Here is a 16845-nt window from a genome sequence, read left to right as displayed (position 1 = left end):
TGTCAGGGTGAAAGATAGACTGTTCGAAGGGTCAGAAAAGATAGGGAATTTCCCACGCGTAGAAGCCACTGGGGTTTTTGTTGTAATTACAGGAGGGGCCTCAACTTTCTTTTTGACCTTTCATGGCTCCTGTGAAGAATCTGTGGCCTTTCCCATGGCCAGGGCAAGAGGTGCCCTCGCCTGCATTTCCCAGCAGATGCCTGGGATGGCCAGTTCACACCTAGGGTTGGCATTCTTTGAGCCCTGTTCTGGACTTGTAAGAAGCAGTTGTGGAGTTTCTAAGCGAAAGCAGCAGCCTTTGTAACTAGTTATTGATTGAGAAAAAGGCTTCCTAGGAGCAGCAAAGCTTAGTGGGCTGAGTATGGGGGCAGGAGGCAGACAGACCTGGACTTGTCACCTGGGCCCTGTCACGGTAGCCGAGTATCCCTGAGCGGACCACTTGCTCTTGGTATCAGTGTCCTCATCTGTAAAATGGGGAGAATAATTACAGCATGAGGTGACTGGGAGGTATGAATTAAATACAGAATCCAAAGTGCCTAGCATGGTGGCACATGAAAGATCCTGCATAAATCTGTAGACCTCAGGTGGCTGGGGCTGCATCTCATCCCACGGGAACCATGGTAGGTTAGATGTGCCCGGAAAAGGAAAGGGACAACTCGACTTTTGTTCTTAAGGCTTCTGCCTAGAACTTAATCTAATCAAATGGATCATTCTGAAAACAGAACCCAAGTAAAAGCTGACTTCAGAAGGAAACTGTGATTTGGGGGGACAGGGGAATGTACAACAGAACAGCAAGCGCCAGCTTTAGGTCCCAGCTCACAGATCTCTCCCAGGACAAGTGACTTCCCTCGGTGTCTCTTCATCTGCAAACGAGGGGACTGGATGAGAGTTTTCCAACTGTGTTCTGAAGACCCCAGGTATCCCCTCGGCACCTCAGGGTTCTGCAATATTATTCTAAAAATTTCTTTAAAAAGTATTTTAAACCATTAGTCCAGGCTCTGAAACCAGACTGACATGGCTGGAATCTCAGCTCTAACACTTACTAGCCACGTGACTTTGGACAAATTGTTGAATCTTTCTAACTCATCTTCCTCTTTTGTAAATTGGGAATAATAATAATGATTGGGGTTGTTGAGAAGATTAAAGAAGTTTAAAGACTTAGAAAAGTGCCCCATATATATAGAGATACTGGCTGTCACTCTGCCAGTTACTGGATACCACCAATCTATTAATTCATATGCCAGGTAAACTAGTTTCTGTGCCACACTCTTTGGGATGAGAACAAAATCCAAATGCTTCACCATGGTCTACAAGAGAGGTCGGCAGACTTTTTCTGTAAAGGGCCAAGCAGTAAACATTTCAGGCTTTGAGGGCCATATGGCCTCTACTATTCACCTCTGCCCTTGTGTCCTAGAAGCAGCCACAGGTGACATGGAAATGAATGAGTGTGGCTAGGTGCCAATAAAACTTTATTTATAGATATTGGAATTTGGATTTCATATAATTATCATGTATCATGAAATAGCATTCTTCTTTTGATGATTTTCAACCATTGAAAATGGTGAAAACATTCTTAGCTTGAGGGCTATTCAAACACAGGCTGTGGGCTAGGTTCTGCTTGTGGGCATAGATTGCTGATGCCTGGTGTACAGGACCCCATGTCTTTGGGTCTGCCTACCTTTCCAGCCTTGCTTCTTCCCACTTTCTGCCATGCTTACTGAGCTTTAGCTCCCATACCCCTTCTTTCTAACCCAGTTAGCTCCCTGCCACTTGGGGCTTTTGTACTCATCCGATCTTCCCAGAACTCTCCACATTTAGTGCTTTACTGTGACCAGCTTCTACTCAGCCTGAACTGTTACTTTAATTGCCACTTGCTCAAGGACACCATACCTGACCATCCTGTCTACAATGGCACCCCTGTAGTTATTCTCTATCACATAACCCAGTTTTTTCCCTAAACAACATCGACCAACATCTATAAGGATCTTGTTTATTTATGGATTCATCATGTGTAGAGACCTTGCTTTCTTATTTGCCGCTGTAGCTCCAGCTGCCACCCTGCTAGGAACATAGTGTTCAATGACTATTGTAGAATGAAGAATGAATCCACACCATCAGTATCTTAGTATCTCTTATACAATGAGCTGGTTAATAATACCTAATCTCCTTACCTTGTAAAATTGTTACAGGGATCAAATAAGAATGTGTTTTTTAAATTACAGAATTAAACAAAGGGAAGGTGAGGCAGCCTCTTAGACCACAGAATTCAACCAATGCACCCACTTTTACCATTCTCCTCTTACTCCAGAAGTAAACTTGTGGGGAGGATACTAAAGTAATACCAGGGTGAATGAGGCCCTTTTAATTTCTTGTCCCTGATATTTCCCATAGATGAGAGGACTGGCTAGATGTGTGACTTGATCTTGACCTAAGCAAAAGCAATTATTTATTTATTATCATGTAGAATCTTATTATTAGAATGTAGTATTAGGATTTTATATTCATTATCCCATTTGATACAACCATGCTATAAGAAAATCTATGTGCCCATTTTATAGGTGAAATGAGTTTAAGGGATCTAGAAAGCAGCTGAGCCAGGATCGTAACTGAGCTCTTTCTGATTCTCAGTTAGGGCTTCTTCTCAGGTACATGAGGTTCTTCTCCAGTGATACACAGACTTTATGGGTTGCCCCATCAACACAATGGCAACCAGCAAGCTAAATAAACTTTGGCATCTTTTTGTGGCCAGGAGCAAGCCATCTGGGTTTTACCTGTTTATTTCTGGCAAAATGAAATATTCTGTTTCATTAGAAGGAAGACTGTTGGTCCTCAACTTTAAAAAATAAAGGCATTTTGCTCATTTCAGCTTAAACAAATTCCAAGCACGCTGATTCATTCTCTCTGGTCGTGCAGGCAGCCTTTACGTACATCACAAAAGGGCAAAATGAGTTTGGGAATCTGTAAAGCAGAGAACAGCTGAGAACCAGCCACAAGGCTAAACATAGCTTGGTCTTTTGTCGGATATGAGCATTAGCTGTTATGTGTCCTCGGGAATTAAACCCTGCCAGGGTAGTAGCTGGTCACGTCAATGAAAATCTGCATTCGTGTCCTGGATATAAATTTGCATACATGGCTTTTTAAGAAATCTATTAGCTTAACATATCATTACTTCAAAAATGGGGTCTATGGCTTTGAGTAGTGTGGAACCTAGTTTGAGCTGGATTTCCCCTCTCTCTTGCCGGAATTCTCACTCTGGATTGTTCCTGGTGTACCTATTCGAGGTGTAGTGGTGAGGGATGAAGGCTCGCACATGTGGCCGAGAAAGCATTTGGAACTTGCTTTTTCCCTCCTGGGTGGGTTTTCACCGCTCCAGTCTGGGTGACTCAGAGAGATGCTTGCCCAGAAGGGACCAGAGGCCCACAGTGCTGCTGGAGCATCCTCCCATTTCCATCAGCAGCAAGTGCCCCTCTTGCCCTGTGAGTGAAGAATCACACTCTTAACAGACATTTACGAAATAACGATGACCACAATCACATTTGAAAACATGGTAGGAATAGAGACCACTCAGAATTTAATATGAGATCGCTCTGGATCGACTGAGGACACAGTTCCTCTTTATTAAACCGTCTATGATCCACTTAAACGGAGATGCTCACAGAATGGAATGAACTAATTACAATGATGCCAGAGCTGTATCTAGGGGAAGAGCACGCAGCCAGGAAAACACAAATGCCACAGGTAGTTTACAAGGAATTTGGCAATACAATTAGGTGTGGTTTTCTTTTTTATAATTACAAAACTTTTTCTTCAAATAAATACACCTCAATCACATAGAAAAAAATGATACAATAGCCTTATAAATGAGAAAGAAACCAATATACCTCCCAAAACAGTAGGTTTAGAATGGTCTATGCATAACGAAAATGCTTCAGGATGGTGTTCCCATCTTGAGTGGCAATCAAAGAACCAGACACATTTCCCATTATACATGTGTATCCTGTACAGAGTCCAAGAATAGTTGAACAGCTACAAAATTCCAAATTTTTGTGTAATGGCAGCTAATTGGTACTGGGAAAACATTTGTAAGAACTGATTGTATATTAGGTTTGACTACTCATCACTATAATTTTAAACCTACATACACTGAACATAATATTATATGTATTTAAAAATCAGGTTATTTCTTCTGTATTTAAAGGCCATTTTTTTCATCCCCTTGAATTTTTGTTATAGCTAGTCACTTTCCTAGGAAAATTCAATATTTTGAAGTATTAAAGAGAAGCAAATCCAATTTTAATCCTATGTTTAAACATGAAAAGCATCTGCCCTCACCTATAAAATATCCCCCATCACCTTTGTAAAGTGAATATTAACCTAAATAGATGTTAAATCGCTCTTTTCCCCACCCTCCTCCGCCAGTTTCATCTCTCCTAGCAAGGCAGGCAACCGACTAACGCCTCTTCGTTCTCACACGTGTGCGGGACTTCAATTTAAATGCAAATAACCCTGCGCCTCATTATCTGAGAAGTTCGTGCAGACACAGTACAGTTGTGACTGTGCCTGTGAAAATTAAAGGCGGTTCATCTGTATTCTAACACACACATCACTTAGAGTAAATTCAAAAGAGCAATTCATCACTGCTTGCAAATTAAACACTGGAGTTGCGGAGTGCCTAGGTTTCGGAGGAATGCCTCCCTTTTTGCTACACAGGGACGCCTTTCTGCAAAGGCAATGAGATAGGAACTTCTCTTTATTGTAGCTCTTCAATTAGTTCCCAATGACACTAGGTAATGGAAATAAAAGACTTCGTTTAATACGAACACAGCTAGTTGAGTGGAAAAGATACATTGATGGCAATGCTAAGCACAGCTGGATGACAATCTACGTGTATTCCAAACACCACTGACAGGAAAATGACCGCATCGGCCTAAAATGCAAGAAAATTATCAACAATGATTTACCAAACCGACATCACTCCAGAAGATTTTTTTTATTTTTATTTTTATTTTTTGCAAAATCATCTTTCAAATATAAGGTTATTTTAAAATAATTCTTTGGTTAAAGTATAATTCAAATAAAAAGTAGAAACTCCTCCAAGCCTTTCACTATAGGGTGAAGAATACCCCCCCTCTTTCAGCCATCAGATGGCCATTTAATCAGCCATTCAGATTCTATGAATCTAAATGTAATGGAAACACTGTATTCTGAACTCCATACTGGGGTGAAGCAATAAGCTCCTAGCTACCAATGCAGTGATGGAGAAGAGAGCTTGGGAAATTGACCCCCCTAGCTTGTGCATTAAAATGTGCCAATTATTCTAGTCCACAGAGGAATAGATGTGGCATTTTAAAATCACCGAAACCAAAGTCCTATCTATGAATAATACTGGGGCATTAGCAGATTGACGTGGCACTTGTACAAGCAGCAAACTGTTTCAGACTTTCAATCCCAGATTAAATCTTTTAGTTAATTTCATCTCAGTTTGTTTCAGGTAATTTTCTACGTTAAAAAAATTCCTCTCTACAAGAAACCATTTGGTTCCTCTTATCTGGCATTTCCTTCCTTCCTTCCTTCCCTCCTCTCTTCCTTTCTTCCTTCTTTCTCCCCTATACCCCTTCCCCCACCAATATTTGTTCTTAATAGGCATCAGCCTCAGATCCAAAAGAACTAGCCTGAACTTCACTTGGAATATCAACCTAGAATTTTTGGATGAATATGAAATCATGTGATATAGCTGTCTGTTCCTTTAATTACACAGAAATTCAACATGACTTCCAAAGAATTTCCTCAGTTGGAGTCCAAGCTTAGTTTTTAAGGAGGTGAAAAGAGGATTTAATATGAATTCAGATCATTCAGGCCATTTTAATAAACAATCCGGATAATTAAAGCAGAGGAATAAACTGTTTTATTCAGGGTTTTCCACCTAAATTATTCAGAAAATTATTTCAGATCTCTGCCTCCTTTTGCTCATATAGACAGCAGCCTAAGTCTCTGTCCATATTGGACGAAGGACAATGGATTGTACCCCAGCTAAGCTGATCTATCAGGTCACCATAGGACTAAGACAACTGAGAGGGAGGGAGAGGCTAACCTATTTGAACTTTCTTCTGTACACACTGCTACAGTTTTCACAGAAATCGGATGAGAGCTTCCAGCATTATTCTGAGCGCTGAAAGTCCAGGAATATTTGTGGAGAACCACTAAACATTATAGATCTGATTAAACAGTGGATTCACTTCGCTATAGATAAAAGAATGAATGGCAGTGACATTACATTAGCTGTAATGTGATTTTTCTCTTAAAACTTTTAATGGGAATATTTCTCCCATTTTAAGGTTGAAACCTGTGTATTACTCAATGATGTCAGCACAGAGTTATTTCTGTACTCAGAAGCTGGATCAATGTTTGTGCAATGCTACGCTAGAAGAAATCAACATTTGATTCTTCAAATGTAAAATTCATGACATATTTCTTTGACTTAAAAAAACCCCAACTAGAATCCTCTTGCTGATTAGTATACATAGCCAGCATCCTTTCACTTCCTCTTCTTTTCAGGGATCATCAAATTCTGGTTTCAAATAGGAGCACAGATCCATTTTTATATGCCATATGTTTTATGTATCTGGGTTTTGAAGCTTATTCAATGCTACAATGTATATTGATTTGTTTTACACTAATGTTCCCTTTAAATGCCTGGGATTTCATTTTGCACACATATTCTACACAGTGAACGATTCCATACCAGACCGTTGTCTGTTGCTGTCAACAGTCAGCTAGTCACACAATTAAACAGACATTGATAACTGATGTTTTTGGTTTGATTGTCACTGATTTTTCTTTTAAATTAACTGCCTCTAAATTCAGGAAGTAGGTATGATAAGAGACCACAGGATGTAGCTCTCTCAACTCTCCTCGAGTAGCCCTACCTGCATATTTTAAATTATCGTAGAAAAACAAACACACAAATAAAAACGACAGCACAAGCAGCAGTGCAGTCGTGACTGTTATCATTTCAATTAGTTCCCTGACATCATTATACATCCCTGGTACAGCTGATGCATTTGTGGATGTTCTGTGGTGACTGACACGTACTGTAAGTGTACAACGACCTCACCCTTGGTATGGTTTGTAAAGATGTCCATATTGCACAAGAATGAGCTTCTTGCTAACTCAAATAATGCATCTAACATACGTCCTTTCAAAATGTCAACATCCTTAACTAGTTAACATAGCCCAGCCTCTAGGGGCAAAGACGAGCAAATCATGGTGATTTAGAAGTGCTGTGGCTCGTTAGGCTACAACACACATGATTCCAGGTCACTTTCTATTTTGCAAATTCTTTGCTCCTACAACTGAATATTTCACACATTTATCTTCCTCCTGAGTATCCAAAAGTGCTTTGTCTCCCCATTTCACACATAGAAGCAAGGGGGAAAGGCTGTAGCAAAAAGCCGTAGCCAGCTGCTCTAGAGAAAATGTGGCGGTACCAGGGTAAACGGTAGCGTCTTCAAGCAGGTGTCGAGCCAGCAGCATTGGTGTATATGGGTCACCTTGAGGGTAGAATTCGATGTGTAACCTAAGAACAACTCGCTGTGGGGGCATGTTTTCCAGTAACCTTAAAAGAATTCTTCAGCTTGGCTTTGCCTAACTGGAACATGGAGTTCAAAAGAAAATCCCCTCACCAAACTGGCAGCCCAGTGTCCCCCCAGCTGGATTCTGGACGTGCTCCTTCCTCAGAATGGGCTGGCATCTCCCTTTGGGAGGACTCAGGCTCCTTAGCCATGCATAGATGGAAGGAAGAGCACATTCTCTGCTGTGGCAGGTGCCTCGATTTCGGAAGACAATTCTCGAAAGCCTTGTTAAGAGTCCAGAGAGAATGCATTTTATCCCTGAATCAAGTCTTTCTCTCATTCACACAGTCTCATTAGAAGAGCTTTAAAGCATGAAAGGAAACATGCTCAATTATTCTGAGCTGTCCGCTTAGAATGTGGTGCAGAATTTTCCACTGTTACTAAAACACATGAAAAGACACTTCTCCCAAAGGCTTTCTAAAGCCTTCTCTTCTCGTTCACTGTGTGGTTTATTCTTGCAGCAAGGTCTCTCTCCAGTTGAAGCCCCCAGTTGGTCCATGAGTAAGAGGAAGGATGGGTGGGTCCGTCAGCTGCCATATTCCAGTTTCTCCTAATTCTTCACAGGAACAAAACCCCAAATATGGGATCTGAAGTAAGAGTAGTAAAAAAAAGGGAAAATAGAAAGCAGGTTTAATGCTTTAACTTCTGTCTAGACACAAAGATCTTCAGGTGTCCCTTGAGAGTAAGGACTATCCATAGGAATTAATAGGGACTTTGCAGACATGCAGCCCCTCCCATAATCAATAAAGAAAATTAAATGGATAAAACTGATAAATGAGAGGGGTGCATATCTACGTTGTAAGAGGATTCATCGGGATTAATCAAATACGGAGCTCCCCCAGTACAACTGAGTCCTTGTTTATAGATTCCTTCTTAATAGCATGGGAGAAAAGAGGACGATCATATATAAAGCAAAGGTGCTGAGATTTAGTTCCCAATTACAAGTCAAGCTAAAAATGACGCTCAAATATTTCTGAAATTATACTTGGACAGTGGGAAAAATTATTCAATTTTTAAAAATTCATTTCATTCAGTCTCACCTTTTTTGCATGTGTATCTGTAACATTCAAAGCTGAAGCTGTGCCCTTCCTAACGTCAGCGTCAGGGCGTTTCAAAACTTATTTTTGCGTGTGTGTCCTGAGCTGCATTTATAACCAGGGCAAAAATCTCTGCCCTCAAGCAGCTTACAGAGTAATGGGAAGGAGAGACGCATAAATAAGCTTTTAAAAAATGAGAAAAGAACTACAATTGAGTTTGAATGAGCTTCTCCAGGGACAGATAAAGGAAGCATATAAGTCAGCCTGGAGGGAAGTGTGTGGGAGGGCGGCTGACGGGAAAACTGATTCCACAGGCCAGAGAAGGAAAAATCCAGATGTGTCGGTCAGCCTCCTGGGTATTCTGTCTCGCTGCCTGTTCCTGGGTTTGCCTTTCAGCCTGATCATTTAAATCACTGCTTCCTTCGGCCTACCAGCTATCTGACAGTTCTCTTCTAGCTGCACTGTCAGACGCTGTGTTTCAGCCTTCTCACCCGTCTTCAACCAACCCACGGTCGTTCAAGGAAATCCAGACAATTTCCTTATAATTCTTAGCTACTTCATAAATTTCGGCTCTTAGAAACTAGAACTAGCTCAAACATATCTTCGTCTCTTACACAAGGCCTAATAAAGTGTCTTAAACAGAGTACCACTCAATACATCTTGGTCCATTGAATCAATAAATGCATCTTCCTAGCTCAGAGTAAACTGGTGCTTCAAAGAATTCAGCTACCAGCCGATCACTGAACTGTTCTAAAACTGTTGGGCCCACAGGTCCCTGACACGCAGCTAGGAATTACCTTTCGGACCATCTGTACAAAGTCCTTGGAGTTCTGAGGTGACAGGCCCTGAAGCTGGCAGGTGCACGCTTCAAGGGAAGACGCGTGGGCCACAATCAGGATGTTATTTCCTGGGGGAGAAAAGCAAGGAAGACCGTTTCTATAAAGGCACATGCAAATTTTATAAATACTGGAAGCCAAGTGTTCTTGGGAAGGACAAACATCCTCAAGAAGGAGACAATGTGGCCAAGCAATATTTTGAAAATACTTTGTACAGTGAAGGAAGACTAATGTCATTAAAAAACCCCACAAAACCCTTTTAATCTTAAAATAATTATAGATTCACAGTTTACAAATGTATATATATGATTACATATTACATATGCCATATATAGTACAATATGTATGTACACAAACACACATATACACATATTATATATCTACACATAGTATATACACTATATATACATATACACACACACCAGGGAGGTCCCACGCACCCTTCACCAGTCCCCCCGACCCCCCAAGGGTGACATCTTGCCTAACTACAGGAAATGGACACTGGTACAATCCACATAGCTTATTTAGATCTCACTAGGTTTACCCAATTCTGTCACATGTGTAACTTTTTGTAAACACCATCACAATCAAGATGCAAAATGGATTTATGTCTACAGGGCTCTCTGCTACTCCTTTTAATATAGTTTTCAGTGTTGCCACTGTAGAACCATGAGCACCTGAGACTTTCTCATCCTCATAGGAGGGCGCCCTGGAGCGGTAATGGAGTGAGTGGCTTATGAGTGAAAACTGAAAGGTGGCAATCACCCATCAGACTGTTGACCAGGGTTATCCACTGTAAACATTTTGTTGTATATAATTCCAGTCTTTGCTTTATGAAGATAAATATTTTAACTTGAAAAAAAAAGCGATGGGAATATGCAAACTCTTTTGTAATCTGCCCTTTTCACTAAAAAATTTATAATAAACAGTCAGTCCTACATTATTATTAAATATTTGAGTTCAATGTTTATAAAATTCAATAGCGAACAGACTTGAGTCTTACAGAACACTGCTCTTGGTGGTAGCAGAGACGGTAGGTGTGTTTGTGTGTGGGTGTCCATGCTCCTGGATCAAATTATAGGCAAATAGTGTTATGCTAAAGAACTTCTGGGAAATTGTAGCAAAGAACTTCCTTCACAGGGACCAAGATAAATAGCTGTAAGGCAGAATTCTAAGTTGTTTTGTGCAGTAACTAAGTCTGGTGTATTCCCATGGAATAGCTACCATTTTAGGTACTCAAGAGAATATTACAAATTCAACATTAAAGTATCTATAAGAGAGTCTGGAAATATTGTTCTTTGCGGTTAAGCAAGTGTGCCAAAGCAGGTTGAAACTTCTTGAATAGCCTATTAACCAAGATGGAGAAATGATCACATATTTAAATATGGAATCCAAAATAATACCACCTACCTTTACTTTTACATTCACTTATTATTTCTTTTGTTACTTGGAAACTTCTACTGATATAAGTGTCATAGGATTCTGAAACCACTAATTTGCTGACTGGAATGTGAGGTCTGTAATAGAAAAACCAACAAAAGCAATGAGAACGTTTTGATCTCACGATACAGCAATGATACTACTCTAAATTTTTAAGACTTTTCTCAAGTTCCCGTATTTCTGTTTATCCATTTCCCTAGAAGGGATGGAGGTATAGGGAGGAGTATTTCCACCATACAGAAGTGGGGTTGAAAGGTAGAGAATGCACAAAAATAAAGGCTACGTGTGCATGGTGTCAGAATGAGCAGCTGAAAAATGAACCACTCAGTGCAGGTTTCTCTCGCAGGATAACTCCTCAGCAGTTTGATTAATTTTACTGACCATCAGTCTTAGGTCACATAGCTGACAGGAAGCAGAGCAGAGGTTGGATCTCTTTCTCTAGGTAGAGAGGCCTCTCTTCCATAGCCTTATACATGATAAGCTGAAAGGATAGGTGTTATCTATTTATTTTTTTTCAGCTTTTTGGGGATATAACTGACATATAACATTATATAAGTTTAAGGTGTACAACGTATTGATTTGATACGCTTATATATTGTAAAATGATTACCACCATAGCGTTAGCCAACGCCTCCATCACTCACATAATTATCATTTTTTTTGTGGTGAGAAAAGTTAAGATCTACTCTCCTACAACTTTCAAGTATATGATACTTAACACATAATACGGTATTATTAACTATAATCACCATGCTGTACGTATATAGACATATCAAATCAATCCCCAGAACTTATTCATCTTGTAACTGGAAGTTTGCACCCTTTGACCAATATCTCCCCATTCACCACCCCCCAAGTCCCTGGTAACCACCACTCTACTGTCTGTTTCTCTGAGTTGAGCTTTTTCAGATTCCATATATAAGTCATAGTATGTGCAGATATCTCTTCGAGATCCTCTTTTCATTTTCTTTGGATATATACCCAGAAGTGGGATGGCTGGATCATATGGTAGTTCTATTTTTAACTTTTTGAGGAAACTGCATACTGTTTTCCATAGTGGCTGCACCAATTTACATTCCCACCAACACTGTACAAGGGTTCCCTTTTGTGCACATGCTTTATAACACTTGTTATCTGTTGACTTTTTGATAATAGCCATTCTAACAGATGTGAGGTCATATCTCGTTGTGGTTTTGATTTGCACTTCCCTGATGGTTAGTGCTGTTGAGCATCTTTTCATGTACTTGTTGGCCATTTATATGTCTTCTTGGAAAAAATATTCATTTCCTCTGCCCATTGTTTAATTAGATTGTTTGGGTCCTTTTTGTTTTTGTTTTTTACTATTGAGTTGTATGAGTTCTTTATATATTTTGGATGTTAACTCCTTATCAGATATATGATTTGCAAATATTTTCTCCTATTCTGTATGTTTTCTTTTCATTTTGTTGATTGTTTCTTTTCCTGTGCAGAAGCTTTTTAGTTTGATGTAGTCCACTTGTTGATTTTGTCTTTTGTTACTTGTGCTTTGGTGTCATATTCAAAAAATTATTGCCAAGACCAATGTCAAGGAGCTTTTTCTTTGTTTTGTTCTAAGAGTTTTATGATTTCAATTCTTATGTTTAAGTCTTGAAAATTTTGAGTTCATTTTTGTGAGTGGTGTAAGATAGAGGTCCAATTTCATTCTTCTGCACATGGTTATCCAGTTTTCTCAGCAATGTTTATTGAAGAGACTATCCTTTCCCCATTGAGTATTCTTGGCTCCCTTGTCTTTTATTAGTAGACTGTATATTATTTAACTATATATTCAAGGGTTTATTTCTGGGCTCTCCATTCTGTTCCATTTATCTGTATCTATTTTTATGCCCGTGCCATACTGTTTTGATTACTGTAGCTTTGTAGTATAGTTTGAAATCAGGAAGTGTGATGCCTCGTACTTTGTTGTTCTTTGTCAGGTTTACTTTGGCTATTCAGGATCTTTTGTGGTTTCAAGGAAAGTTTGGGATTATTTTTTCTGTTTCTGTGAAAAACGCCACTGGAATTTTGATAGGGAGTTTAATCTATAGATGGCTTTGGGCAGTAGGGACATTTTAACAATATTAATTCCTCTAATCCATGAGCAGGGGATATCTTTCCATTTGTTTGTGTCTTCTTCAATTTCTCTCATCAAAGTCTTCAGTGTACAGATCTTTTACTTCCTTTGTTAAACTTATTCCTAAGTATTTTGTTTTTGATGTTATTGTGAATAGGATTGTTTTCCTTTCTTTTCATATATGTTATTGTTAGTGGATAGAAACACAACTGATTTCTGTATGTTGACATTGTGTCCTGCAGCTTTACTGAATTTATTTATTAGTTCTGACAGTTTTATGGTAGAGTTTTTAGGATTTTCTACATATGAGGTCATATTATCTACAAACAAAGACAATTTAATTGCCTCCTTTCCAATTTGGATGCCTTTTACTTCTTTTCCTTGCCTGACTTCTCTGGCTGGGACTTCCAGCACTATGTTAAATAGGAGTGGTGAGAGTGAGCATCCTTGTCTTGCTCCTGATCTCAGAGGAGAAGCTTTCAACCTTTCACCATTGAGTAGGATGTTAGCTGTGGGCTTATCGTATATGGCCTTTATTATGTTGAAATATTTTCCTTCTATACTCTTTTTATTGAGTGTTTTCATCAAGAAAGGATAGTGTATTTTGTCAAGTGCTTTTTCTCATCTATTGAGATGATCATATGATTTTTATCTTTCACTCTACTAATGTGGTATATCATATTTATTGATTTCATGTTGAGCCATCCTTGCATCTCAGGGATAAATCCCATTTGCTCATAGTGTATGATCCTTTTAATGTGCTGTTGATTTCAATTTGCTAATATTTTGTCGAGAATTTTTGCATCCATATTCATCAGGAATATTGGTCTTTCTTGTAGTGTTCCTATCTTGCTTTGGTGTGAGGGTAATGCTGGCCTCACAAAATGAGCTGGGAAGTTGTAAGGATAGGTTTTAAAAGCAGATGTTAGGTGCGTTGGATTTCTGAGCTTAAAAAATCTTCACCAGTCTTTCTTATTCTTTCTCTCTTATTTTGAACACAGATCACACAACTAGCACTAGGAAGAGCCCAGGGAACATAAAGATGAAGATAACCCAATTTCTCTGCTTGAGGCGCTCTCAGTGTGTGGTTGAGGCGAGTAGGCTGTTGATGTAAGTGATAATTATGACACAGTGTACAAGGCGTATAAGAGGATGATCAAAGCAGGGTCCTCCCATCCTGGTGACCCTACATGTCTTCAATCCCAGTCACTTCTGCCTGCTTCTACCTCCCTTTACTATTTAGTATTTCTGGTCTATGAGGTGTTTATCTTGTTTTTGAATACAACTATTCATATTTTCTGTTTTTCTGTTTTGTGTTTTAGCTGCATAGTGGATGGAGGTGGTAGTGAGTTCTGAAAGTGAGTTCACATGGCATCTTGATCAGAATACATTACTGCTGCTGCTGCTACTACTATTACAAAGATTTACCGAGAGGTTCCCAAGTGTCAGGCTCTGTGCAAAGTGCCCTACTTGCATTCTTTGAATATAGCCCTCCTAGCAATGCTTTTACAAATTGTGACTTTATGGATGACAAAACTAAGGCTCTGAAAGGCTATAGATGACTTGCCTATGATTACACATTAGCGACTCTTACACCCTCAATTTAAACTTGGGTCTGAGATCAATGCCTGTAAACTTATCTTCCACTTTGAATGACTTTTGATAGTATCTTCCTCAAGACTGGCCTTCTGTGCACTTGGGTTTTCTGTTCAGAGAGAAAGGATGTCATTCCATTTGAAGGAAACCTGCCCTCATCTAAACAACATTCTCTCAGCAAGTATACTTCTCCTAGGAAACAACCTTCTGAATCTCATAGCACCCTGGGAGATAGGGAGGGACATGAATCACCACTTGTGAGGGATGTAGCTTGTTGTTCTGGAGCAAACTCTTCCTCCTCACCCCCACCTCTCATCCACTTCTACTACCACTTGTGTCATCTGCTCTCCCAGGAGCCCCACACCCACTGTGACTAAAGGTCTCTTTGTATGGCCCAGGGAGTCAGTTTAGGGGTGAGACCACGTTGTGATGTATGAGGTTTGTGTAAGTGAAGAGCAGGTAGATGCTGGGATCCAGTTCTTCCTGGTCAGTTCTTGCCTTTAGCAGTTCTTGCCTTGAAGTTGAACCTATGAATGGCTTCCATGTGTGAACCAGTCCTGATGGGGATGGGACAGAGAAAACCTCTCTCACCCCTGTCAGCAGCACACATCATGCTTCCAGCCACACCTGCAGGACCTATGTGCTGTACTCAGAGTCAGGTGGCCTCCAACCACCAGCTAGACTGGGAATCCAGCGCTCAGGATGCTCGGGCAGCATCCCCGGAACAGTCTTCTCCTGGTACACTCTCTACTCCCCAGCCTGGTCCAGGCTGTATATCAGGCTTCTGCTTTGAGCCCCACCACAAAGTTTGATTTGTTGCCCCTCTAATCCTCCAGATCCATGCACCACCCCACCCCACCATCCCCAGTCAGGGCCCTGTTCTGAACCCCATCCAACAGTGTAGATTTTGTTTTTTGCTCCCTTGCTTCTCCCAGCCCAGCTCCCTAATAATCCAGCAGCTTTCTGCACCCAGCTCCCAGGCTGAGTCTTGCTGCCTGTGGATGACACTTGGATATGAGTCACTAGCCTGGTTAGTTTCCCTTAACCTGGCTTCCAGTCCCACCTCCCTCTTGTTCCAAGGTGACAGTGCTCTTTAAGTGTGCTAGCTTGACTTACAGTACCCTGTCAGTCCTTCCTCCTGTGCCCATCACTATGTTTCTTGAATCATTGGGGTACCACTACTTGCTTCAAAATGACTGCCCCCTTGGCACAATTAATTTCAGAGAGAATTTAACTCCAGGGGCTGTGCCTCTCACATACTTTGTTGTTGACTTTCATAATTGATGTATAGAATTAGACACTTTATTTTTTTTCCCCTCAAACACAAAATGGTTGAATTGAATTTTGATTTTTTTGTAGAGGAGAAGAAAATCTAGACTAAGGACGACGTCCTGACCCCCAGGCTCCTGGCATTCATCCATCTGCTAGTACTGCTGGTGGGCTGTGTGCTCTGTGTGTGCCTGGGTGTGTGCCTGCATGTGCATCGAAAGGCTCAGATAGAATGATCTGGAGACCTTTGACCTTTGTAAATCAGCTTGGGAAGAATTGCAGGATGCATTGAAGGGGGAAACTGAAGATATAGTTGGCTCAGGTTGGCCTGGGAGGGGCTGGTGATGAGTGAGAAAAGTCATTTCTTCAATGTTGGCAGCAGCTCATCCTCCTTCCAGGCCAGAGGGATGATGGCCGTTGGCATGGGGACAACAATTTATTGCTGTTTCTACCAAAGAACAGAAACACAGTGGACATAGAGTGGCTAGGACAAAATGTAAAGCATATTAGTAAGGGATATGATTGATTAATTTAATTTTATTTTGGAGGAATGCTAACCCTTTAAAGCAAGAAGAAGTAGCACACATTAATTAATTTATGGGGTTATCAGAGGTCTTATTTGCAGAGCAGGAAAATGAGTATGGAAAAAGAGATATTTTATTCTACCTTAGCCAGAAACTCACATTGCTTCATTTGTGGTTTGGATGGGTAATTGAAACAAAAGATTAAGGGATATCACAAGCAAGAAAGCTCTGCTTATATTGGTCACTTGTTCCAAATTCTCCCCTAAGAAACATGAAGTTAACTCCCCACTACAATGGTTATGAATTAACTGTCCCTCCTCAAGAACATTTTACAAATGCCTGAGTGGATTTTTGATCGTTAACGTAACTATATCATCATCGGTCAATTCTTAATTGTTTACATGTGGATTATTTACCTGTGAG

The 16845-nt window shown here is 40.2% G+C and overlaps 1 protein-coding gene across 2 annotated transcripts in view; it reads right to left on the bottom strand.

Moving 5' to 3' along the window:
• Positions 1-3576: 3576 nt before the first annotated feature.
• Positions 3577-16845, bottom strand: part of UBASH3B (ubiquitin associated and SH3 domain containing B) — a 135180-nt gene continuing 121911 nt past the window's right edge. For both annotated transcript variants that reach the window (XM_046637806.1, XM_046637805.1), the window contains exons 12-14: positions 10915-11021; positions 9466-9575; positions 3577-8218 (exon numbers count right to left, since the gene is read on the bottom strand). In XM_046637806.1, coding sequence (XP_046493762.1) covers positions 8081-8218; positions 9466-9575; positions 10915-11021 — 355 coding nt within the window. In that variant the 3' untranslated portion in view covers positions 3577-8080. The remainder of the gene's footprint in view (positions 8219-9465; positions 9576-10914; positions 11022-16845) is intronic.

This window comes from Equus quagga, chromosome 14, assembly GCF_021613505.1.
Source record: "Equus quagga isolate Etosha38 chromosome 14, UCLA_HA_Equagga_1.0, whole genome shotgun sequence".
In the NCBI taxonomy this organism is placed as follows: Eukaryota; Metazoa; Chordata; class Mammalia; order Perissodactyla; family Equidae; genus Equus; species Equus quagga.
The sequence above is the reverse complement of the archived record's forward strand: the minus strand, read 5'-3'. Positions and strand labels throughout refer to the sequence as shown.